Source organism: Nyctereutes procyonoides, unplaced genomic scaffold (genome assembly GCF_905146905.1).
Source record: "Nyctereutes procyonoides isolate TBG_1078 unplaced genomic scaffold, NYPRO_anot_genome, whole genome shotgun sequence".
NCBI classification, from domain to species: Eukaryota; Metazoa; Chordata; class Mammalia; order Carnivora; family Canidae; genus Nyctereutes; species Nyctereutes procyonoides.
The window spans coordinates 8,268,327-8,293,806 of NW_026575155.1; the positions used below are offsets into that span (position 1 = coordinate 8,268,327).

Genomic DNA, 25,480 nt, shown 5'->3' on the forward strand with positions numbered 1-25,480 from the left:
CATTAAGGGGTTTGAAGTTCTTCCTTTTTCTGAAAACCATTTGGGGAGATTGATGTTGGTGTCCTTCCGAGTTGCTTGGCACCACTCCAGGGGCACTAACCCCTTCAGCGTAGACTGGGCTATGAATGTGTCCATGGCTGTGGCTCTATGTGACAGTCCATGGCCTTCTCTGGGGGTTGTGGCGACTGGAGGTTTTTCTTTTGAGTTCACTTCCCTGGGTTTGGCAAAAGCTTTCAGATGGTCCCATTTGTTGGCTGTGACATTTCCCTGGTGCTTTTTGAATGTTGATTCTCTTTCGATGCAGCATAAAATGATGCTCCTTGCTTTCCCTCAATCCTTCCAACAGATGCCCATATTCCTTTGGCCAGCCATCCTGATTCTGGCTGTGCAGTCATGGGGTAAGACAGGTTTCTGCTTCCTTCTTCCTACAGAAGACTGTCGCCTTCTCTCCAGATTCTATTTCCTGTAAATTGATCACAGAAGCTTGTCTGGGGTTCCAACAGAGGCATCTGGACCCTTATATGCTCCCAAAGGGCAGACCTGGGTGTTGGAACTGGGCGAGGGGCTTCTCTGATCCTGCTCAAGCTTATGGTGGGTGAGGGAGGAACATGCCTGGATATCCAGGTGCCCAGGATTGACCTCCAGTGATCAGTGGCATCCCCCAAATCACAGCCAGATTATCCTCAGATTCCGTGTTCTTCCTGAAATGGAGAGCACTTGGTGTGGGCTCCAGTGATCAGTGGCATCCCCCAAATCACAGCCAGATTATCCTCAGATTCCGTGTTCTTCCTGAAATGGAGAGCACTTGGCTTTTCCCGTGGGGTTACTTACTTACAGGCACCTTAGTGTGAAATATTTTCAAGTTTTATGCAAAAAGTAGCATTTTGTTGCCTCCTTTCTGAACTCTAGTTCCCAAGCCTTACTGTGCCCCTTAACCTAAAACTGAGACAGAGCAATTCTTAAGGAACTGGACTTGCCTCAATTGGACTTAGGACAGTAAGGGAACATCTTTAGAAAACCCCAGCCTTTCCTCCTGCGTTGGCATGGCTGTCTCCAGGGGGCAGATGAAGTGACTCATCACCTTGATGTTGGATTTCTGCGGCCACAGTATGATTTGCAACAAATTAGGGACATCGGTTTCCTGGCCACTTACCATAACTGCCCCTTTTAAAAACAGGAGCCTTGGAATGGTTTGTGCCTTGACTGGTTTGTGGACAACTATGTGGAACTGATCTCTGGCTCACTGTCTTTTTTGAGCTAAAAGGTCAGGGTTAGGGAATCCTGAAATAGTATAGGCCCCTCCTTCTCTTTTCCCAGGGGTAAGGTTGGGAGGGAGTTACAATATTTGCCAAAAAAAGCATGTGGCACAGAAAAGACTTCCTTATAATAAAGCCAGGGCGTTAGTCTTAGCCTTGGCCAGCCCATTTGGTGTCTCTCCTTGTCTGGAGAGCAGCTGATCCCCTTGGCCTTAGGCCACCAGCCTTCCCTGTTGTGTGGGTCAGGCCAGGGCATGGAATATAGTCCTCGGGAGTAGCGATGGAGCAGTGCGGGCAGGAAAGCTTCCAGATAATTCTGTAATGTCTGAAGCCCCCAAATCTCCCAGATTAAATTGTGAACATCTGCAGGTCGGCTCTGCGTGTCTGCTCTCTGACAAAGAACTTCAAAGTTCAGCACATTTATTATCCACGACCTAGGAGCCCCTGAACTTGTATGGAACTCATCAGAGACTGCAAGGACATGCAAAATAAAAATCTAATTGTTACAGTTGGAGTAGTTAACCTTCCCACGCATAGTTCCGGTAGCATTTTTTTTTTTTTTTTTGGTTAAATTCTGACTCTGATTTTCTTGTTTTTGAAGCTGAAAGCCAACCCTTCCTAAGGTATACCTGATAGGATTTTTGTGTCCTCCCGGTTGATTTTTCTGTCTCCTCTCACCAGTGCCAAATGATAGGCTGGTTTTTGAAGCTTGTGGGAGCCAGAGACCTCTCTTTAGTGATGCAGGCTTACCTTCAGACCTCAGTGGGAAAACAGGGCGAGTCAGGGAAAATTAGCTCAGGTTTCTTATTAACCAGGATACAGGACAAAGTTGACTACATTTGCATTTAAACAAAAAAAATACCGTCCCATTATACCACTGATCTGGCCTGGGGTCTCATAGTGTGCACTGCAATCACCTCTCGCCTTTATAAAGAAGTTGTGCTTTGTGCCGGGAGCTGTTCATTTGTTTGCTATTCTTGTTGAAGTGCAAAAGCCATTCGGGGATAATCCATTATTCCATTAGGCAGGACAACTGCAGGAGAAACTGATTACCTAATGCCTAGAAATGGCTCTGTTCTATTTGTCCTGCTTAGTACCCTCCGCTGCTGTTTTTTAGTATACCAGATGTCTTTTAAAAATTATTGAAATATAGTTGACATCCAATGTTATATTAGTTTCAGGTGCACAACGGAGTGATTTGACAAGTCTGTGCATTATGCAATGCTCGCCAGGCTCAGAGTAGTCACCATCTGTCCCCATACCTTATTACACTATTATTGGCTATATTCCCTCCGCTGTCCTTTTCATCCCTGTGACTTATTTATTTTATTACAGGAAGTTTGTATCTCTTAATCCCCTTCGCCCACTACTTCTCTGTGTTTCAAAGTTTGGTTTTGTATGCTTGTTTGTTCATTTGTTTTGTTTTTTAGATTCCACCCATAAGCGAAAGCATGTGGTATTTGTCTTTCTCTGTCTTTTTTCCCTTAGCGTCATACCCTCTAGACCCATCCACGTTGTGGCGAATGGCAAGATCTCATTCTTTTATGGCTGAGTGATAGTCCAGGATAGTACACCAAATGATTTAATTAGAAATTTTGAATATTCTTCGGAGCTATGGCTGTGGTAATTATTATTTTTTTAAATTTTTTTTTAAAATTTATTTATGATAGTCACAGAGAGAGAGAGGCAGAGACACAGGCAGAGGGAGAAGCAGGCTCCAAGCACCGGGAGCCCGATGTGGGATTCGATCCCGGATCTCCAGGATCACGCCCTGGGCCAAAGGCAGGCGCCAAACCGCTGCGCCACCCAGGGATCCCTGGCTGTGGTAATTAATATGGCTTCTCAAAAAGTGCTCGAACCCTTTGGAAGGAGATCTGTCAAGCATCAGTTTGCAAAATGACATTTAATAAGACAAGAGTGTTGATCTGGTTTTGCCACTTGAGCGAACACCTGTAGGAAGGTGTAGAAAGGGGACATTTTCATGGGTACGAGGAAATGGACAGTGTCAATTTGTGGGAGAGTTGGCTGTTGTCCTGGCTGGTGTCCTCCCTGGAAAGAGAAGAGTAACCACTACCACTTAATCTTAACAGATGATTTTTTTATTTTCTAGATGATTCTCTGAGATGTAGGCTTTTGGGGAAGGCTGGTGTGGGCATCTTTCGCCAGGTGGACTCTTCTAGATCTCACAAATTATACTGCCCAGGTGATCTTTGCCTTTCACCTGAAAGGGTAACCACAAAGTTTCTGATTTCTGCCATCTTTTTAAATATTAGAAAGCATACTAAAGTCCATATTCATCCTAAAGTCTGTCTTTCAAGAATTCGCTCAGTAACCCTTAAGCTATTTCTGATTAATAAGCTAGGTCCATCTGAACGAAAAATACTATAGAATTCCCGAATCCCCTTCCCTGTGCCCATCAATAGAACTTTCATGTTGGTCATTGAAACCAACCTGAGTATCTTTTTTTTTTTTTTAAAGATTTTATTTATTTATTCATGACAGACACACAGAGAGGGAGAGACACAGGCAGAGGGAGAAGCAGGCTCCATGCAGGGAGCCCGATGTGGGACTCAATCCCGGGTCTCCAGTGGGTCTTCAGGATCACACCCTGGGCCAAAGACAGGCACTAAACCACTGAGCCACCCAGGGATCCCCCAACCTGAGTGTCTTTGAGGCACTAGGCTTTCTTCTTTGTAAATAGATAGTTCTAGGCCTTTGGCTTCCTTAAAACTTATAAACATTACAAAGAAAACTCAAGAGAAAGCAAATACCTATCTTGTTTTTCAGGAAGCTACAGGTTTCTAACGATTTTTGCTAAAGAGCAAATTAAGAAAGCTGAATCAGGAAACTTGTAGAGATCATTAGAATTTTTTTTTCATGTTCTGTTCTGCCCAGCAAATGGGTTGACCCTCCTCTCTCACCCACTGCCCCTCTTCCCTCCTCTTTCTGTTGCTCTTCAGTGAGAATTGATAATAATTGATGAATCATAAGTTGCTATTTTCTTAACATGAGCAAAGTATGCACAGTTCAGCTGCTGATCTCAAATCAAGATGCCTTTTTAAAGCCATACTGTTCAGATCCCAATTGTGTTTGGGACCTGGTTGGTTATTCAGTGCCTAGGACAGAAGGATAATGCCGTCTTTGGTGGTTTTAACGTGGGGCCTAAGAGGGAGCTCAGGGGTAAGAAGACGAGTGAACTGTAGTTCACCTAGGACTTTACTGGTTTTAAAACTGAAAATTCAGGTAGCAAGAAATCTCGGAGTCTCTTATCTAGCAAGTCGGAAAGGGAAAGCCCCCTACAGAGGCTAAAAAAGAACTTGAGACATTTTCCACCAGAACCTATTTGGATGGATGGGGTAAAAGTGAAGGTGGGAAGTCTGGATGTGCATCTCATGACCACTAGGGGGCGCCATCAGCCTCTTGACGTTGTTCACACCTTGATGCCACAACTTGGCCTTTTGAAAAGGTTCTAAAAACTAGAGTAAGGAGCCAAGATTCTCAGGGGCAAAATGTCCTGGGTGGACCCGTCATCCTCTAGACGTGATGATCTGTGGCTGTGACCAGTTAGACTTTTGGCCGGATGAATCCTCAAATTGGATCTTACCAAATAAAAAATTGGGAAAAAAAATACAGCCAGGTGAGTCCCAGTAGAAAGCTACATTTGGGGCTTGTCTGTCACAGGCTGCGACCCCAAAGGTGACATGGAGGACTAAGCAAGACTCCCCACCATTTGGGTCAAAGCATTGCTGTCTCACAAGTCCATGTAGAAGAATTGTGGTCTTGGTTTGGCTGTTAGTGGGTTCAACATGGGCTTTCTTCAGATGGTAGCCTTACTCATCCTCCTTGGTGTCTGTGGCCATCAAGCAAATCTCTGGCAAATGAGAGGAGTGTCTCTATGCAGGAAGTCTCTAGGAATAGGCCAAGTGCCGCTTGTGGGAGGGTTTGTCCCTCTACATTTAGTGGTTGATCCACTCAGCTCTCTTGAGAAAGAAAAGGTTCGGCATTCTCATAGGGAACCGTTAGCTGTATTCATCCCATTGGTGTTGTAAGCAATTACCCCAAACTTAGTAGTTTAAAACAACTTAAATTTATTATCTTATAGTTCTGTTGGTCAGAAGTCTTTGACCTGAGTCTCACTGGGCCCAAACTTAGGCACTAGCAGGCCCCTGTCTCTTTTGGGAGACTGTGGGGAGAATCCATATCTTTGCCTTTCCCAGCTGCTGGAGACCACCTGCCTCCTTGGCTCGTGACCCCTTTCATCCATCTTCAAAGCCAGCAACGCTCATCTCTCTGACCACTGTTCCCTACTTAAATCTTTGCTGACCAGTCACAACCTGCCTCTTGCAAGGGCCCATGTGATCAGAGTGGGCCCACCTGGCAATCCAGGATAGCGTGCCCATCTCGAACCCACAGCCTTGATCACACTTGCAGAGCTCTTTTTGCCACGTGAGGTATCATATTCAGTTTCTGAGTACTGGGATGTGTGGGCATCCCTGTCTTCTCCCCACTGCCCCCATCCCTGCCTCAGCACATGGGGCATGTATTTTTGATAGCCTTAACTCAGCTCCAATTTCTGTGCCAACCACTGTTTGTCCTTCGTACCTGCTTCTAATATGCATTTCCTTATTACTATGGATTCTGCAAGCCACCTCCAATCCTTACTGAAAAGAGATGGGTTAAAGCCAACAGGCAGACCTTTACTTTGAGGGACGACCTTGCTGGACTTCCATTGAAACATAGGTCAGTGTCCAGAGTGGGGTGAAGAGGATGGACTCTGGCCAACTCCTGCTGCGTGACCTTGGGCAAGTCAGCCTACCTTTCTGCGTGTTTTAGTTTTCTCCCTGCAAATGGAGATAGTAATAGTACTTAAAACTGGGGATCCCTGGGTGGCTCAGCGGTTCAATGCCTGCCTTTGGCCCAGGGTGTGATCCTGGGGTCCCGGGGATGGAGTCCCACATCGGGCTCCCTGCGTGGGGCCTGCTTCTCCCTCTGCCTGTGTCTCTGCCCCTCTCTGTCTCTGTATCTCATGAATAAATAAATAAAATCATAAGAAAAAAAACCTAATAGGGTTGCCATCAGGATTGAGTTAATATAAGTGAAGTGTTTAGAACAGTGAGTGTTAATGCTGCTTCATAGTTACCCTCATCTTTACTGTTTCACAACACAGCCATTCTGTTTGCAATGATACTTGTAAAAGAACTGGGATCTGGGGATCCCTGGGTGGCTCAGCGGTTTAACGCCTGCCTTTGGCCCAGAGCACGATCCTGAAGTCCCGGGATCGAGTCCCACATCGGGCTCCCGGCATGGAGCCTGCTTCTCCCTCCTCCTGTGTCTCTGCCTCTCTCTCTCTCTCTCTCTCTCTCTTTCTCTATCATAAATAAATAAATAAATCTTAAAAAAAATTTAAAAAAAAAGAACTGGGATCTGTGACTTAAGGACTCAGGTGAATTATTTTGAGACGATGCATCTAATTATATGTCTTCTTTTTAGATCAACAGGCAGGAGAGAAATTCTTAGGTAACACTTTCTAATCACTGCTGACCTAGCAACTCAAAATTCCCATGAGGCAGACGCTCAGGTGTGCCAGACTTGCTCCCCTCCTGCTTCTGACTTAGGGGATACTGGGAAGGTTTTCCTATTTGACTGGGACGGAGGTTCTTGCTGTTCCTTTTAATCCCAACGGTAATAGGGAGGATCAGAAATTGTGGCCTTTGCTGGGAGTGATGCAAAGATTTACAAACGAGGAGATCTTGGTGTCTGGTCCATTTCTGTGGTGCCCTTCGGTCTAGGATGTCCATCGCGCTCAGAGATGGGCAATTCTGGGGGAGGTGTGCCACCCCAACCCCACCTTAACTGCTTCTCTTTCCCAAAGGCAGCCCAACAGCTGGGAGAGGAAAGGCTATTCTTTATTAGCTGGCTCTGCATAATTGGGGAGTTTCCCAGGCTAGTTCCCACCTCCTTCCCGGACCCCTGCAGACCTCACCCCCTGTTTATCTGTTCACTCTCTGAGGGAGCTGATTGTTCTAAGCATACAAGGTATCAGCTACCTAATCTGATCAGTTGATAACATTAATCTAGCCTGATGTTCTGGTTAGGGAGGAGCAAAATCCTGCTTCTGGGTAATCTAGGAGGACATTTATAATGTTTTTCCTCCCCTAAAAAAAATAAGACTCTCATCTGGGCAGACAGTATGGTGACCAGCTGTTCCAGTTTGTCTAGGGCCTGGGGGAGGGGGATGCAGAATTTACAGTTTTAAAATCAGGACAGTCCTAGGCAAATCAGGATGAATGTGTAACCCAGAGAATGTTATTTTGGGTGGGTGGGGAAAGGAGCCTCATGACAGGCAGACTGGGGAGATGCTTGAGGACAGATGAGGCTGATGGTGGATGTTCTCCTCAGAGAGAAGGTGTGGTTTCTCTGTCTTTAAAGGAACTGTAGATGGTGAGGAATTTCCTAGAACTTTGCAGGACAGTGACCATTTATTTGCTGCATGATGCGAGTTTTTGTAAGGTGACTACTGCAGGCCTGGCTCTGTGCTGCGGCCGCTGTCAGGGGAGTAGGCAGGAAATGAACGTGTTACAGAGGCTGCAAGGGAGTGGTCAACCACCTGTTCTGCTCACAAGGCTGACATGGTCCGCCCTGAAGGAATGCAACCAACAGGAAACAATTAGTAAACAATTTGGTGCTAAGTCAGGCAGAGCCGTGTATTGTGAGCAGAATTCAGCAAAGGGCAAAAGAAATGCCCAGCGGACAGTCACAGAAAGGGATCTAGAGTGGGAGCATTACTTAGCAGTCTGGAGGCAGGAGTTAGACTGTAGGAAGGTGGACAAAGGGTATCCTAGGAGGTGACATGGGAAAATTAAGGACACAGCAGGTGGCCAGAGAGAGAGAAGCATTTGAAAGTAACTGGCTTGACTGGCATTTGTTAGACAGTGAAAAGTGTCTAGTGCTTTGAAAACAAAGCAGCCAGTTATTTCACCAGTAAAATGGATATGTTCAGGAACGGTGGAGGGATCAAACTTTGGGAGATGCAAGCTATGGCACGACCATAGCTAACTCCAGAGCACAAAGGAGAGGAACATTACTTTAGAGAGAAAAAGGACGCGGGAGAGGCTGCTTTGAATAAAATCTGTTGGAGAAAAGTGAGAATTTGGGGGAGATGAGGGTTTCTCATTGGCTGAGTTGTGGCTGTTTCTCATTGGCTAGGTTGTTGCCGGGTGACGAGAAAATCTTCCTTCCTCCTGCTGGGTTAGTAAAGCTGGCTTCTTCCTGGTGGAAGATGCAGGGGATGCTTCTTTCTGTTGGGTTTGCCATGGAGTTGGTTGAGCAGGAGGACTTTAGATGAGGTTTCCTTCATTCAGTTTCACAAAAGGAGAAGAAAGAAGGAAGGGGGAAGGTGCAACAGATGACTGAAATGTTTCCGGGTGTCAGGTATTCTCTGTAACATCTGATTAATTTTCACCCAACGTGGAGGGGTAGGTATTGTCAGGCTTACTTTGTGTATGAGGACGTTGCTGCCATGAAGGTGAGGTACTTTGCCTTGGTCACACCCGGTGGGGGGAGCAGTGTCATTTTAATTTGCATTTGAACAACATTCCAGCTGAATGATCTAAGATTTAAGGAAAATGGCATCTTATCTGGGTGGTCCAGGATATAGAAAAGCTCGGAGGGGCTAGCAGCCCTAGGCTGAGAGACGCAGCAGGAGGCTGCTGCAGGAATTTGGGAGGGAAGCTCTGAGACCTTTGCTGTGCTGCCATGAAGGGGAGGAAAGACTCTGGTTTCCACCGTGAGGACCTGGGAAGAAGCTGGCACCATTAACTGGATCCTGTTTGGGAGAATAAGGAGAAATCTTTACCCAATCCTATCTGTGGCTTTGGGCAAGTTACTTAGCCTCTCTGAGCCTGTTTTCTGTATCTGTGAAATGGGAATAGTTCTAAGGCATCTGCATCTTATGAGAGTTTGAGAGGATTAAATCTGATAATGACTATCAAGGGTTTAGAACCGTATTTAAAATCAGAGCAGGTATTCAATGACTATTTGCTCTTATCGGTTTTGAAAAATCACCTTAGAAATCGCTGATTTGGGGGCACCTGGGTGGCTTAGTGGTTGAGCGGCTGCCTTCGGCTCAGGTCATGATCCCAGGGTCCTGGGATTGAGTCCCATATCTGGCTCCCCGCAGGGAGCCTGCTCCTCCCTCTGCCTGTGTCTCTGCCTCTCTCTGTGTGTCTCTCATGAATAAATAAATAAAATCTTAAAAAGAAAAAAGAGAAATTGCCCATTTCGGAGGGCATGTCCTTCAAAAACCTTCTCATTTGACAAGAAAGGGATAGGCTAATTTGTTTCCTCCTACTTGGGTATAATAACCTTTCTTCATGTGGATCTACAGTTCTAGCAGGTGGAACTTTAAATCCTGATGTGAAAAAAAAAATCCTGATGTGGATTCTTCTCTATATAGCATGGAATCCACTCTCCCACATTGACTGGACAAAAGACAGCCCACTGGTCGGGTTCCCTCAGCACCACCTACAAAAGGCAGAGAGGAAATCCGCTTTACCTTTTACAAATAGAGGCTTTTGGTGCCATTTCTTGAGAAGGAAGCTGTTCCCTTGGGCTTGCCAGCCCTGCCATTGGTCAAGGTACGCACAGCTGTCCGGACACTCTTGCCTCTGGACCTTTCCCCAAAAGGATGGTGTAACTCCCAGACGTGAATGCCAGCCCCAGGCCCTGCCCTTTTGCCTCCTGGCTGAAGATGTGTTTGCTTTTGCAATTAAGAAAATGACTTTGCTTGTTAATTTTCACTTGGAATAGATAGAGGAGGTGTTACTTTTGGGGGTGGGGAACCTGTGGCTTTTAAAGGACTATACAGTTTGGCATGAAAATCACACTAATTGAGCCTTGTTAAAAAGTTCCCTCAATTCCATAATTGTCCGTTCAGGTGCTCTCCCATTTGGTGGAGTAATGATGTTGATGCTGTTGATGATAATGACAATAATAGCCTGCCTTTATTGGGTGCCCCGGAGACCCAGGTATATCACATCAAATCCTGTATGGCGTCGGTCTCCTTATTCTTGTTTTGGCTTTTTTTTTTTTTTTAAGATTTTATTTATTTATTCATGAGAGACACAGAGAGACAGAGGCAGAGACACAGGCAGAGGGAGAAGCAGGCCACATGCAGGAAGCCTGATGTGGGACCCGATCCCAGGACCTCAGGATCCCGACCTGAGCTGAAGGCACATGCTCAACCACTGAGCCACCCAGGCAGCCCTTTATCTCTGTTTTTAAAATGGAGAAACTGAGGTCAGGGACAACATGTGAATTGCCCAAGGTCACACGCCAGTCAGTAGTGGGGCCAGAGTTTGCACAGGCTCTCCCTGGCTCCTAGGCCTGCACTCGGTCCCCTTGACCGTGCAGCCTCAAAAGAGAAACTTCGACTTATCAGGCAAATGGAAAGAATTATACATTTTTAAAAAAAATTTACAGAATTATTCAAAATCAGGAAGTCTCCAATCCCAGGACCCTGGGATCATGACCTGAGCTTCCAGCTGTCCCTGGGAGACACTTTCCAAAGCCACCAGGCTCCAGGTGTATGGCAGTGACTGGACTAGGGTCCCCACTCACTTTTTGAGTGTTTACTGTGTGCTGGGAACTCTGCCAAGACCGGGGGAAGTTGCCCTGATGAATGAAGATGGGTCCCTGACTCCAGATACCCCCATTTTGAGGGTTAGAGGGATCCTAGTTTTCCCACCTGCTTCTAAATGGGAGCAGGAAAAGACCCAGTAGGATTGCCCCCACCTTCTACTACTTCCCACAAAGCCTCCTCTCTGGGAGGTGACAGGTTCCCCAGTCCCACCCTGCCCCAAATGGCAGGCCTGGGTGCAGAGAGAGGGTGGGTGAGGGCCGGGCGCCCCGGGGAGCAGTCACCGCTCCCACATTTCTCTGTTACAAGCACCAAGGATTGCAGGTGCCATGTGCTGGTGGCAGAGAACTGTCAGGTCCTCAGGGACCATGAGGGTCCTTCAGGTCCCAGGGTCAGCCGTTGGTGCAATGGGCCTGTGTGCGCCTAGGGAAGGAGCCCTGGCCTCGGTGGAAACATCCAGGGTAGAACCAGGGGAGGGCTGAGTGTGCAGCTTGAAAGATCTCTACTCAGCCTTGCAGCATGTGTCTGATGGCCACGTCCCAAGTGTGTGAGGCCATCGTGCTTCCAGCAAAGGACACGGGAGGGATTCGGGGAAGGTCGTAGGTGGGACCTAGGGAGGGAGTCATCGCCCGTCTGGTTGGCTCTGACTCGTTCTCTCTGGCGACGTCGTGTCCAGCCTTCTGTTGGGTCAGCTGCCAACAGAGGAGAGTCCTGGCCCATCCCTTCGAGCACACTGTTCTTCTGGGAGGAGAACCGGCCCCCGGGGGGCTGCCCACCCCCCCCCCCGACATCACACCCTGCCTTCTGACTCCCGCTTCCTCTGGTCAGCTACTGTTTGGTTCAGCCTGAGTTCCTCCAGGACGCTGGAAGCAGGACGGCCCATCATTACTCACTGGTTTTCTCTCCAAGTCCCTGTGACGGAGCCAGATGAGCTGTTCGTCCCCCAGTCCCTCCTGGTTTCCTGCAGGGACTCGAATACTTGCCCGCACTCAGGACACTGTCCTACCTCCTGAGGTGAAAGCCAGCTATCAGAAAAGGAACAAGTAGAAAATTACTGCTTTATTGCCTCTTCCTTTCTCCGCCCTCTGCCTGCCCCAGGTGTCTTTCATTACATTTGGGCAGAGGAAGGGAAAAGTGCTTACTTTACAGAATGTGTGTTTTTTAAAAATATTTTATTTATTTATTCATGAGAGACACACAGAGAGAGAGAGAGGCAGAGACACAGGCAGAGGGAGAAGCAGGCTTCACTCAGGGAGCTTGATGTGGGACTCGATCCCGGGACTCCAGGATCAGACCCTGGGCTGAAGGCAGGCGCCAAATCGCTGAGCTACTCAGGGATCCCCCAGAATGTGTTTTAATGTTGAGGCCCACATAGAATTTTCTAGACAGAAGGTAGAGCCAGATAGTTGGAGAATGAAGGTGGCGGGTGTGTGGCCTGCTCTGGCGGAGGGGGGGGGGCGCTGCTGAGGAGCTGCCAAGAATACCTCGAGGGGGTCGTCACCCCAGTGTCAGGTCTGGACCTGGATGCCAGGAGTCCGTGTGGCCCCCCAAAGGCACTGGCAGGGAAGAGGCATTTTAGTGGCAGGTGGGGTGGAGGTGTGGGTAGGGCCCCTTCCCTGTAATCTTAGCACAGCCCTGGAGAGGTTATTTGCTTGAAGCAAAAAGCAGTGAAAGCAGTGGAAAACAGAACCAAAACTATCTCCCCCACAAATTCTGAATGATGTTAGGTGTGCCCAGGGTAGGTGGGAGAGGGGCTGGTTCGAAGAGGCCTGCGGGGAGGAGGGATGCCAGCCTCTGCAGCCACAGGGGGTCCCTTCAGCCCCTGGGGGGCTCCGTGCGGAGGAGGTGGGCATAGGCCAGGACCCGCAGAACCATAGCCCCGCAAGGCCGCAGCTGCTCCGAGGGGCAAAGGGAATGTCTCGGAGCATGTCAGAGGCATCCACGGTTTCCTTTGGAGAATTACCATCACGGGCACCCGGAAAAGTCACATTTGAAAGGCAGACACCCAGTTCTGGGTTATCCGAGCATCTGCGTCTTCACTAGAAACAAGACACCCTGATCTCTCACACCGCTTAATCTGATTTTATCAGAAATCTATATATAAATACAAAATGTATACATGAATACAAAAATCCACCCCCCCCCCCACCGGGGGTTAGAAACGCTGCTGAGAAATTTTAGCCCAGAGTGTAATTAGCCTGAGAGAATTCTCAGCAGCAGAAGATAAAACTTGGTACCATAAAACATCTCGATTATGGTGATGGGGTCGGTTATTCACTCCTCCCGTGTGCATATTTATCCATCATCCTGTCTGGTTAGTGAACATGACCAAGACCATACCCTCCCAGTATTGCTCAACCCCGGGCTGTGGAGACGGCCTATCTCCGCCTCTATTTTTGCTGGTGTGTCCCGGCTCCGAAGCACATTAAAGCAACCAAGGCAGCAAGGCGTCCAGGGCACTCCCACCGCGCTCCGGTGACCCCCTCGTTGACCGCAGACCGAGGCTGGAAGGTGTTTTCAGAGCCACTTAAGACGAGGCGACATCATCAAGATAAAAAGCTTCTGCACAGCAAAAGAAACAGTCAACAAAACTACAAGACACCCTACAGAGTGGGAGAAAGATTTGCAAATGACCCATCAGATAAAGGGCTGGTATCCAAGATCTATAAAGAACTTATCAAACTCAACAGCAAAGAAACCAACAATCCAATCATGAAACGGGCAAAAGACATGAAGAGAAATCTCACAGAGGAAGACACAGACATGGCCAACATGCACATGAGAAAATGCTCCGCATCACTTGCCATCAGGGAAATACAAATCAAAACCACAATGAGACACCACCTCACACCAGTGAGAATGGGGAAAATTAACAATTAACAGGAAACCACAAATGTTGGAGAGGATGCGGAGAAAGGGGAACCCTCTTGCACTGTTGGTGGGAATGTGAACTGGTGCAGCCACTCTGGAAAACTGTGTGGAGGTTCCTCAAAGAGTTAAAAATAGACCTGCCCTACGACCCAGCAATTGCACTGCTGGGGATTTACCCCAAAGATTCAAATGCAATGAAACGCCGGGACACCTGCACCCCGATGTTTCTAGCAGCCATGTCCACAATAGCCAAACTGTGGAAGGAGCCTCGGTGCCCATCGAAACTTGAATGGATAAAGAAGATGTGGTCTATATATACAATGGAATATTCCTCAGCCATTAGAAACGACAAATACCCACCATTTGCTTCAACGTGGAGGGTTGAACTGGAGGGTCTTATGCTGAGTGAAGTAAGTCAGTCGGAGAAGGACAAACATTATATGGTCTCATTCATTTGGGGAATATAAAAAATAGTGAAAGGGAATAAAGGGGAAGGGAGAAAAAATGAGTGGGAAATATCAGAAAGGGAGACGGAACATGAAAGACTCCTAACTCTGGGAAACGAACTAGGGGTGGTGGAAGGGGGCGGGGGGTGGGGGTCACTGGGTGACGGGCACTGAGGGGGCACTTGGCAGGATGAGCACTGGGTGTTATTCTGTATGTTGGCAAATTGAACACCAATAAAAAAAAAAATCAAAAAAAAAAAAAAAAGGCGACACCGCGGCTGGAAATGCTGCTTATCGGCAGCCACAGCAGCTGGCTGATTGTCTAGAAGAGAGCGGTTCTCTAGAACGCCTGCCAGCCCCCGGCCCGCGAGCCCTGCTGGCCTGCAGCAGCCCGGGGTGGGGGCCGCGGGGGGCCAGCGCAGTCCTGGCTGTCCATCACTGCTCCACCCTGGGGCCACCTGTCTCTGTCCCCGGCTGTTCCAGAAAGGAGACTGGTTACCCAGTGTCTGTGTCTGCAGAGCTGGGTGACAAAGGCAGGTTTTGCTTTATTTTTTTAAATATTTTATTTATTTATTCATGAGAGACATAGAGAGAGGCAGAGACACAGGCAGAGGGAGAAGCAGGCTCCATGCAGGGAGCCTGACGCGGACTCGATCCCAGGACTCCAGGATCAGGCCCTGAGCTGAAGACGGCACTAAACCGCTGAGCCACCCAGGGCTGCCCAGGTTTTACTTTTAAAGACTGTCTTGCTCCTAACTGCTTTCTTCTTCCTGGAGAAGGAGCTGCTGGGATTTAGGACGTGGCCGGGACAGCAGTCACAGGGGGAAAACGCAGGCCTGTGCCGGAGGCTGCCAAGAGAGAGGGAGCCAGGCCAGCCCCGGCCCGGTGATTCCTCTGCAGATGCCGGGGCAGAGGGCGGCCTGGTGCCCACAGGCCCCTTCCCAGACACGGAGCTCTTTGTCAAGATGGGCTGCGTCGGGGTGCCAGGGGGGCTCAGCGGTTGAGAGTCTACCTTTGGCCCAGGGCATGATCCTGGAGTCCCGGGATCAAGTCCCATGTCGGGCTCCCTGCATGGAGCCTGCTTCTCCCTCTGCCTGTGTCTCTGCCTCTCTCTCTGTGTCTCTCATGAATAAATGAATAATAATTTTTTTAAAAATGGGCTTCGTTGATGCCCCCCAAATGATGGCAGAGATGCACAGGCTGAGGGGCCGATGGGGCCGCATGCAGAATGAGTTATAACAAGATCCCCAAGGCCGCGGGGAGACCAGGGAGACGGAGAAAGGAGACACTGGCCCTGCTGTGCAGAACTTATCTTAGACTTTATGGTGCTTAGTGTAACCACTCTGAAAATAAGAAGTCTCGAAGCTTCGAACAAGTCAGGACTGGCCCAAATATGTGGCTTTCCGTCCCTGTGCTTTCATGTCCCCGCCGCCCTCTTCTTGGCCTGCTGCTGCCCACACCTGCAGTGGTTAAGAGAGAAACATGATTTAAGAGGGGTCCTTGCAGCCAGCCGCTGGGAGTTTTATATAACTCACTCTGCTCTTCTCCTCCTCCTCCTTCTTCTTGAAGATTTTATTTATTTATTCATGAGAGACACAGAGAGAGAGAGGCAGAGACACAAATAGAGAAAGAAGCATGCTCCCTGCAGGGAGCCGGATGCAGGACACTATCCCAGGACCCCGGGATCACACCCTGAGCTGAAGGCAGGCCAACCACGGAGCCACCCAGGTGCCCCTCACTCTGCTCTTCTTGCTCCAGAGCAGACTGAGGAGAACCTGGGCAGCCTTCAGAATGGCCCTGAGGAGGCTGGACCCTGAGGCAGGGAATCGCCTCAGGCAGTCAAGCAGGGTGCTGTCCTGGGCCCCTGTGCAGGGAAGTTGTAAGGACCACTCGGTGGGGGGCCGTCCTGCCTGTGCACCTCCCCACCCCTCCAGCTCCCGGGAGCTTCAGACTCCAGCTGGGGGAAATCCTCAGCCCCTTCCCCCCTCATGCATCTGCCTGAGGGGGAGGGAGATTTGGAGGGGGCGGACGGGTGTCCAGCAAGGGCCCGGAGCTTCCGGGACCCTGAATCCAGTTTCCTAAGTCGGCTGGAGCCTCTCGATGTGCAATAGGTCCACCTTCATGGATCTCTGGCCATCAGCATGACCTCGTCTTGGAAGAGCTTCTTAAAAATTCATATCCCTGGGTCCTAGGCAAGACTTCCTGAATCCAACTCTGTGATTTTTCAAATCATACTTTTACTTTATTTTTTTAAAATCTTATTTATTTATTTATTTATTTATGAGAGACAGAGAGAGAGAGAGAGAGAGAGAGAGAGAGAGGCCTAGACACAGGCAGAGGGAGAAGCAGGCTTCATGCAGGGAACCTGATGTGGGACTCGATCCTGGGTCTCCAGGATCACGCCCTGGGCTGAAGATGGCCCTAAACCGCTGAGCCACCCGGGCTGCCCACTTTTTTCTTTAGAGTCAGTCATGCAGTCGAGTAACACAAACATAAGACCCTGCCACTTCAATATATCCGTGTCACCACCATGGAGATCAAGATGTAGAGCATTTCTACTGCCAAGAAGCCTCCCTCCCATCCTTCCCAGATAATACCCAGCTTCCGGGGACAGCTGTTCTTCTGACTTCCATCACCTAGAGGGGTTTGCCTGTGTCTGAACTCCTATGAGCCCGGTTTCTTTCTCTCGTGGGTGAGACTCATCCACATTTGTTGCTTATGGTGATAACTATTTTTTTCCCTGTGGCAGCGTAGCATCCGATTGTATGGATATACTACAACTTATCTACTCTTTCTACTCTTGATGGTATCTGGGTTGTTTCCAGGTCTTGAATATTATACCAGAGCTACTAAGAACATTCCTGTGTGTCTCTCTCGTGCCCATCAGCGCTCCCTCCTGTTGGGAGTGGAATTGCCGTGTTGTAGGGTTTATGCTGCACTTCGGTAGCTCACTGCCGAACTCTTCTCCAGAGCAGGTGTGCCATTTGCACTCGACTAACAGTGGATGGCCGTTCGGTTGCTCTGCGTTCTTGTCCACACTTAGTATCGTCAGACCTTTTCGTTTTAGCCGTTCTGGGAGGTGTGCAGCGGTATCTCTTTGTGGTTTTAATTTGCGCTGCTCCGCCACCTAAAGACGTTGGGAACATTTTCATGTGCTTAATGGCCGTGTGGATTTTGTCTTTTGTTAAGAGGCTGTTCGAGGCTTTTAAAAACTAGGGGTCTCTTACCCTCTTAATTTCCAGGGATACCTTATCATTAACAACCCCTCCAGATGACTTAGAGAACACTACCTCGCTGAAGGTCCCGTCTTCGTGGCATCTCTTTCTCCCTTTCTTCAATTCCCAAGCCAGCAGCTCACTTCCTGCCAGGTTACCGACATGGTGCTTTCCTCTCCAGCTTCTCTTGACTGTGTGTGGTAGGATTGGACTTTGCAGATTAATTGTGGCTGTGTGTCCTTCACTCAGGTCTGGCTGCGTGTGGGGCTTGCAGTATGGAGATGTGAGGGGCACGTCCAAGCCACCTTTGTCTTTCCAGCAGCATTCTAGTAGCACCAGGAGCTTGTCAGAGACATGTGGTTTGGGGGAAAGATGGCAGGAGAAAGAAGTGTTTTGGAACTTCCTTTGTTGGCCTTGAGTCTACTGCTCCATTTCCTAGGGGTTGGGTAGCCCCACCGCTCCCCACTTCCCCATCACCTGCCTTTCCCCTCTGCCACGAGCCCATGAGAAGGACATATATTTAGTACGTGTCTGTCTAGGTCTGGGGGAGGTGTGGGTGGATGTGACCCACTTTGGGTCACCAGAGAGGAGCCTCCCCACCCTCAACACCAACTGTGCAATAATCCACCTTCTCAGGACGAATGCTCCCCATCTATCTGCCACCCCATGAATCGGATGAGGGGAATCAAAGTTTTATAGTGTCCAGGGATCTAGAACACGCATAAGGCACCCCTGTCACTCTGCAGACAAGCACTGCAGAGACCGTGAGGGATGGTGTCTCGGTGGGAGAGTCGGCCAGAGCGTTTGTAAGCCTGCTCATCACGGAGAGAGGCGTGTTGCTTCTGGAGAGGATTGAGAGACAGAGGGAGGGAAAGAGCATGTGTTTCTTCTGTGCCTTTGGTAACAAAGGGAGTTCCCACTGGCCCAGAGGCCCAGTGTGGCAGGAAGTGGTGAGTGGTGGCAAGGAGGAAGGAGATGCTCGGTGCAGCCTCTCCATGTGCTTCCCCCACCGTCACCCCAGCGGGGTTGAGTGGCTCAGTGAAATGGCCCCGGGTGGGTATTTACAGGGTCATGATCATGAACACAGACTTGTCGTGGTTTTGTGCCTGTGCGTGGTGGGCACTGACACCGATCATCGTGAGACTGGCTCTGATGAAGGTTCCTTTTTCCACCTAGGCCGGGTATGATGGTGAGAGTATTGGGAACTGCCCCTTCTCCCAGCGCCTTTTCATGATTCTCTGGCTAAAGGGCGTCATATTTAATGTGACAACGGTGGACCTGAAGAGGTAAGATGGGGTTTCTGCATTATTGAAATAACTGTCCTTGATTCCTGGCCCACTCCCACCCCGACACCCACACCCATACTCACACCCACAGCCACGCCCAGCTCATACTCACACCCACACCCCACACTCATACCCATACCCCACACTTATACCCACACCCCACACTTATACCCACACCCCACACTCCTACCCATACACCCCCAACACTCACATAACACACCGTGCACTCACACATTCAAAACTCAGGCACAGTCACGTGTGCACACACTCACACACTCCTAGGACCCACGGCCGATCTCATGGCACAACCACCCTCGGTCAGGACTCTGAACTGAAGCTCAAGTCTGGGCTCATCAGTAATTACAGGATTGGATCAGACACGACCAGGGAGGCGTCGGGGGCATCATAAGGAACCTGCTCCCCCAGTTACTGGTCAGCTGAGAACCGCTCCAAAGCCTGGGTGAGCAGCTCTCCTGCGATGACACCGGGGAGAGTTAGCCTTCTCACTTCCGTATCCGGAGAAGAACCACACTTTCGTTGTCAGTAGGATATTTTGTAAACCCACGGTCGCCTTTGAAGTTGTCAGGGGTTGCTCCTCGTAAACTGGGGAGGACACGGCTAAGCTTGGGAAATGAATGCAAACCTTGGCAGCCGTTTACAGAAGCTGCTGTTCCCTCCCATCCAGGAAACCCGCAGACCTGCAGAATCTGGCTCCTGGGACAAACCCTCCCTTTATGACTTTTGATGGCGAAGTCAAGACGGATGTGAATAAGATCGAGGAGTTCTTAGAGGAGAAGTTAGCTCCCCCAAGGTAGGCCTCCTAAAACCAGCATTCACAACCTGTTAGTTTTCCCCCTTCACAGACCATTTGAAAGCTCCTGGCTTCGTGTATTTGGTCTTCCGTGGCCACGATACTTACTTCCTTAGCCGTACTGCGGTGTGCCGCAGAAAACACAGAGCAAGATTAGAAGCCTTGAGTGATGGTAGGCCTGGGTCTCTTTGCTTTGCACCTGCAGTTTGGCAATTACGGTTTGACGGCAGGAAGTGGGGAGGAGGTGGGTCGATGGCGCATGGGTTGGCCATCTCTTAGGTCCACTGCTGGAAGCTAAGGAGTGCATGTGAGCCTGCGATGTCGCAGAGTGCCTTCTAGTCCACCACCTTCAGTTTTCTTGGAAGGGAACTAAGACCAGGGAGGTCTGAGCTGTGCCAGGACAAGAACAGCAAGGGCTTTCTCCCTGGACTGTTGCTTCCGAAGCTTGAAGAGTACAAAGATTAGGAAAACATTCAAGGGGGAAATTTTCACTTTTATATCCACTCAGAGACAGACGTGTCCGCCCTCCCACCACTTCTATTAGCCCAACTCAAACATTGCTCATCCGTGATACTCCAATTCTGAATCTTTCAAGGTACCCTAAGCTGGGGACCCAACATCCAGAATCTAACTCTGCAGGAAATGATGTGTTTGCCAAATTCTCCGCATTTATAAAAAACACCAAGAAGGATGCAAATGAGGGTGAGTACCTGTTGTCTTTCTGTCCAGTGTTCCACGCAGACTACCCCTTGCTCAGCCTGTGGCATGGCTTCTTCTAAGATCCTGGGAATTCTGACTAATTTCCCCAGGGGTAGGGACCTATATCTAGAAATAAAGAACAAGTACCTCTAATGCTGAATCTGCACATGGGTTTCAGGAGATCGATTGCTTCTAGAAGTTGGGATCCCAGAAAAGAACATTTTTAGGGGCAAAAGAATCCCCACCAGGAATTCCCTGCTGCACCATGAGAATCAGTTTCAATGACACTTCTGCCTGTCTTTACTTCATTATGGGCTTCCCATAAATATTTTTGAATGAGTGGATGAGTTCAAGAAGGAGTGTTGTGTAGCCAGCAGAATTATTATCCACATCCTTCCCTCCAATTCCCTCATGCTGACCCAGCCATGTGTCAGGAGTGAATAGAAAGGTGATCGACCCCTTCCCTTCATGTCTAGAGAAAGGTGACACTAACTCGTGTGACTTAGTCATTTTTTGCCTTCATGTTCTAGTTTACGAAAAGAACCTGCTAAAGGCCCTGAAAAAGCTGGATACTTACTTAAATAGCCCTCTGCCTGACGAAATTGATGCCTACAGCACCGAGGACATCACTGTTTCTGGAAGGAAGTTCCTGGATGGGGATGAGCTCACGTTAGCCGACTGTAACCTCTTACCCAAGCTCCACATTATAAAGGTTTGACGTTCTTCCTACCACGGGTGCTGCAAACATGAATGGGGCTTTGTTTTATTTTGGCCAGACATCAAAACAATCTAAAATGCAGATTCTTGAATTAAAAAGTCAGTTTGTTTCTGTTTGAGGCGGTCAAATCCCAAGTCTCAGATACATGGATATTCTCAGGTATTCTTCAGGTGGTCCCAAGAAGCATTTGGGAACCTGGCCTCCCACCCTTCCATCCTCACTGCTTGTTCCAGGTCTTACCCCCACAACTGAAAGAAAAGTTATGTGAAGACAGTATGAAGGCAGCATTGACTACACCTGGCATTTAATACTCGAGGCTTGGAGACAATGCATGGAATCTGGAAGTACCGCAATGTGAACTCTGTCAGTTGTTGGTGATTGGCAGGGGAAATACCTCTGTGTAGGGATGACAGAGGTGTGTCTTCTTAGCACTTAATATTGACCCCTATAGCTAGGGAGCAGCTCCTTGGCTGGGCCTCTGCCAGATTTGGCATCGTGTCTTCCCAGATAGTTGACCAGGAAGTCAGCATCATGGGTCACATATTTTAGGATTTAAAGACTCCCTAGACCAGTGGTTCTTCAACATTAGTAGGCATAAGAATTTTGGGGGAAGCATTTTTAGAATTATAAATCCCCTGATCCAGCCTCTGGTCAGCTAAATCAGAACTTCTGGGGGTGATTTCTGGGGGATTCCAAAGTAGATGGCCCTAGACTTGGACTGCAGTACAGCTGTCTCTCAGTAGTGCCCCCAGACTTCACATCACTTACAGGTGTTAGTTGTTATCATTATTACAACAGCAATATTCTTGGCCCTTGTAGCCTCGGAGGCCCCAGGAAGAAGCCCAAGCCTTGTTCTAGGGCACCTTGATGATTAAAACCCCACCAAGTCCAAACCTAGGTTCTGGGTACAGGCTAGGGGAGATGGGTGAGAAGACCCAGGTAAGTACAAGTCAAGGCCCCTGTGATCTAATAAAGCATTGGTATTTAGAATTGACAAATTAGGGTCACCTGGGTGGCTCAGTGGTTGAGCGTCTGCCTTTGGCTCAGGTGGTGATCCTGGGATCTGAGGATCAAGTCCTGCATTGGGCTCCCCGCAGGGCACCTGCTTCTCCCTCTGCCTATGTCTCTGCCTCTCTCTCTGTATCTCTCATGAATAAATAAATAAAATCCTTAAAAAAAGGAATTGACAAATTAGGCTCACCTAATCTGTGGTGCTGATGCTCCTACAGGCTACCAGCTATCCCTGGTACTCCCTGTCATTGCCTTGCCTTTCGTTCCTGCACTTCTTTTTCCTTTCTGATTCCTTTCCTAACCCTTGTCCCATTTCTCTTCTCTCTTCCTGGTGTGTTCAAGGGATACCAGCTGGAAATCCAAGCCTTAAAGATGTGTCTGAGCCCCCGAGTGAATGTTCTTTTCAATAACTTTGCCAGTTCCCCAATATCTAAAATGTAATGAAAGTGTCTCAACTCATTATATATAGGAACCTTCTATATTTGGTAGCCATTTTCCAACAAGATATTTATGTAGTTGCAATTGGTTTGGTCCCTTCAGTGGGTGTGTTGTAGTCATTGTCATGACTAATGTAGCATCACAGAAGTACACGGAGGTCGGGGAAGAGCAAGAGAAGTGCCCCAGCCTTATAGCATCGATTGCCACTTGATTAGCTCCTATAAGAAAAGAGTATTTAAAATTTTAGTAGATGGGGTCAACTTCAGAGTAAAATAAAACAGACCCTCATATAAGACCTGAGAGCAACATCTTCAAAGCCATTGAGCATTCAAAATACCAAACAGCTTAATAATCTTTCAGGATGGAGCACCTTCAGAAGGGAAATGAAACTCTGTCTAAAGGAATTTATGATAAAAGATGAGAGACTACAGGAACTTATAATCTCTTCTTCCTGAAACCCAGCAAAAACAATATGAAAAAATAGAGCAAAGCTTCCTCTTTCATAAAGCCAGAAAGGGACAGAATACCAATTCAGAAACTAAGAAACTTGCTCCAGTGTGAGGTGTCACAGCCAATGCCTGGTTCCCTGTATCTTCAGCAAAGCTCAGATTTCTCTAAAAGTAAATAGTTCAGCCCTGAAATGCCCAACCCAAACTTTTTTGAGGACTAGGGCCGTAGAAGAGAAGCAGGGAATAGCCCCATACAGATCACTTTTGAGTTGAGATTCTCTGGGGGAGGGAGAGCTGAAGGAGGAATCATACAGAGGCACCATCTTTGTTTTCTGCCACCCATCCCCTAATCTGTAGGAACAGGGAGGGAGGGGAGGTGGAGAGAAGGGATGTGGCATTCTGCTTTGTGGCTGCTGAGTGGAGAAAAGAAACAGTCCCTGAAGCAGGCAAAAGGAAGACCGTGAATTCCCTGAGCTTCATTTTTAGCCATGGTGACCTCCTGCCTAATCTGTGAGTCTCAGAATGGAGGATGCCCTACCCCTAACCTTGACTCTGATCCTGACCTAAACCCTAATATGTCTGTGAGACAGAATATAGAGCAGTGTTTGGCAAGAGAATGTTAGAGGGTAAACTTCCACATTGGTCAGGATGCCTGGGTGGCTCAGCAGTTGAGCATCTGCCTTTGGCTCAGGGCGTGATCCCAGTCCAGGGATCAAGTCCCACATTGGGCTCCCTGTAGGGAACCTGCTTCTCCCTCTGCCCGTGTCTCTGCCTCTCTCTCTCTGTGTCTCTCATAAATAAATAAAATCTTAAAAACAAAACACATCCAAATTGGTCTACCAGCTGCCATGTCTCATTCCCTTTGCCCTCCATACTATTGTTAAGAAGTGTTAAGTCCAATAGATCTGCCTCATTACAAGATTAATAACCAGAAAGAATCTAAGTGGGACCTGTATGTGGATAGAGATGATCAAGAAGAAGAGGAGGGAAAAGGAGAAAAAGAAGGAACAGAAAAGGAAAAGGCAGATGAGAAGCACATATCTGATGAATTGCTCCAGTAAATGAAAATACATTCTAGTCCGATTCTTCTCTATGGCCTCTAAGACATGAAAGATAACATGGATCTTTTGAGAAAAAGCTCAGAGACAGGTCCCATCAGGGACCTGGAGGGACAAGCCTGAGGACACCATCCAAAATCGAATGGAGAAGAACCAAGGGATAAAAAGGGATTAGAGATTTCCTAGATGTGCATAATCAGGAACCAGGGAACAGGAGAGGAAAAAGAAAAGAGAGGAAGGAGGGAAAATTATTTTGTACTAAAGGCAGATCTGAATCTTCAATTTGAACAACATGCCATGATTGGAAAAATATAGTCCAGAATAATTAACACACTATGACATACCTGATAAATTACTGAACTTTGAGGATCAACAGAACACTTTGGGCATCCAGACAATATGAATAATAATAGCAATAATAATAATAATAGAATAATAATAATAAATAATAAAGCCACCTGTGGAGGCAAGAAATTCAGACTGGCCTCATATGTTTCCACATCACATTAAAACCCAGAAAACAGGACGCCTGGGTGGCTCAGTCAGTTAAGTGTCCAACTCTTGATTTGGGCTCAAGGCATGATCTCATGGGTCAAGGGATTGAGCCCGTCATCAGGCTCCACGCTCGGTAGGGAGTATGCTGAAGATTCTCTCTTTCCTTGTCTCTCTTCCTCCACAACATGCTTTCTCTCTAAATCTCTCTCCCTGTTCCTCTTCCCCCATCATATGCTTTCTCTCTAAAATAAATAAATAAATCTTAAAAAAAAACAAAATAGGAAACAGTGGTTTAATAGTTACAGAGCATCGAATGAAACAATGTGTGATGTAAGAATTTCATATCTAGGTAAATTGTTGTTTTTACCTGGACTTCTGGTCTTAAGAAAATAAGTATTCCTGAGTAATTTTTTAAAATAAGACTTTTCTGTGATGAAGTAATAAAATGATCATCAAAATAAGAATCCAGGAACAGAGAAGGCATATAGTATAAAAGGCTGATGATAAAAATAGAACCTATTTAAATCCAAAGACAGAACTAAAGACTAAACAATGTTGGGAATTATAGTTGCAGAACAGAATCGGAACATGGTAACCTTGGATGTTTTTACAATTAATGGAAGGAGGATAAAGGAGAAGAAATGGAAAAAAAGTGTAGTTGTACTAATTTCCTCATTTGCCATAATCGGGAGTAAATAGGTATTATCTAAACTTCACAAATTAATAGAGAATCTCTATTATTTAAGGTGATATTGGAAACCATGGGAAAAAATTAAAATAGACCATAGCTTCTGTATTACCAGAAACACACACACACACATACACACACACACACACACACACACAAACACATTAATATGCAGAGAAAGATAGAAAACAAAGTATTAAATTCAGAATATGTACCATAATAACAAGATTATATCTGTAGGAGGCATACACCTAATAAATGTGCTCAGAAATGTTAAATGAAAGCATATTTAAAGTTTAAAAAATGTTAAAATTTAAAATTTATTTTGCAAATGAAAGGAAAGAATTCTTAACACTAATAGCAGTACGGTTGAATTCAGGTAAGACATGTTAAACAGTTTAG

The 25,480-nt window shown here is 47.6% G+C and overlaps 1 protein-coding gene across 1 annotated transcript in view; it reads left to right on the top strand.

Annotated features, from left to right (window-relative positions):
• CLIC6 (chloride intracellular channel 6) overlaps nucleotides 1-25,480 on the top strand; it is a 45,473-nt gene that overhangs the window by 15,888 nt on the left and 4,105 nt on the right. The window contains exons 2-5 of the mRNA XM_055313366.1: nucleotides 18,602-18,711; nucleotides 19,397-19,522; nucleotides 20,118-20,224; nucleotides 20,752-20,933. Of these exons, the coding sequence (XP_055169341.1) occupies nucleotides 18,602-18,711; nucleotides 19,397-19,522; nucleotides 20,118-20,224; nucleotides 20,752-20,933 (525 nt within the window). The remainder of the gene's footprint in view (nucleotides 1-18,601; nucleotides 18,712-19,396; nucleotides 19,523-20,117; nucleotides 20,225-20,751; nucleotides 20,934-25,480) is intronic.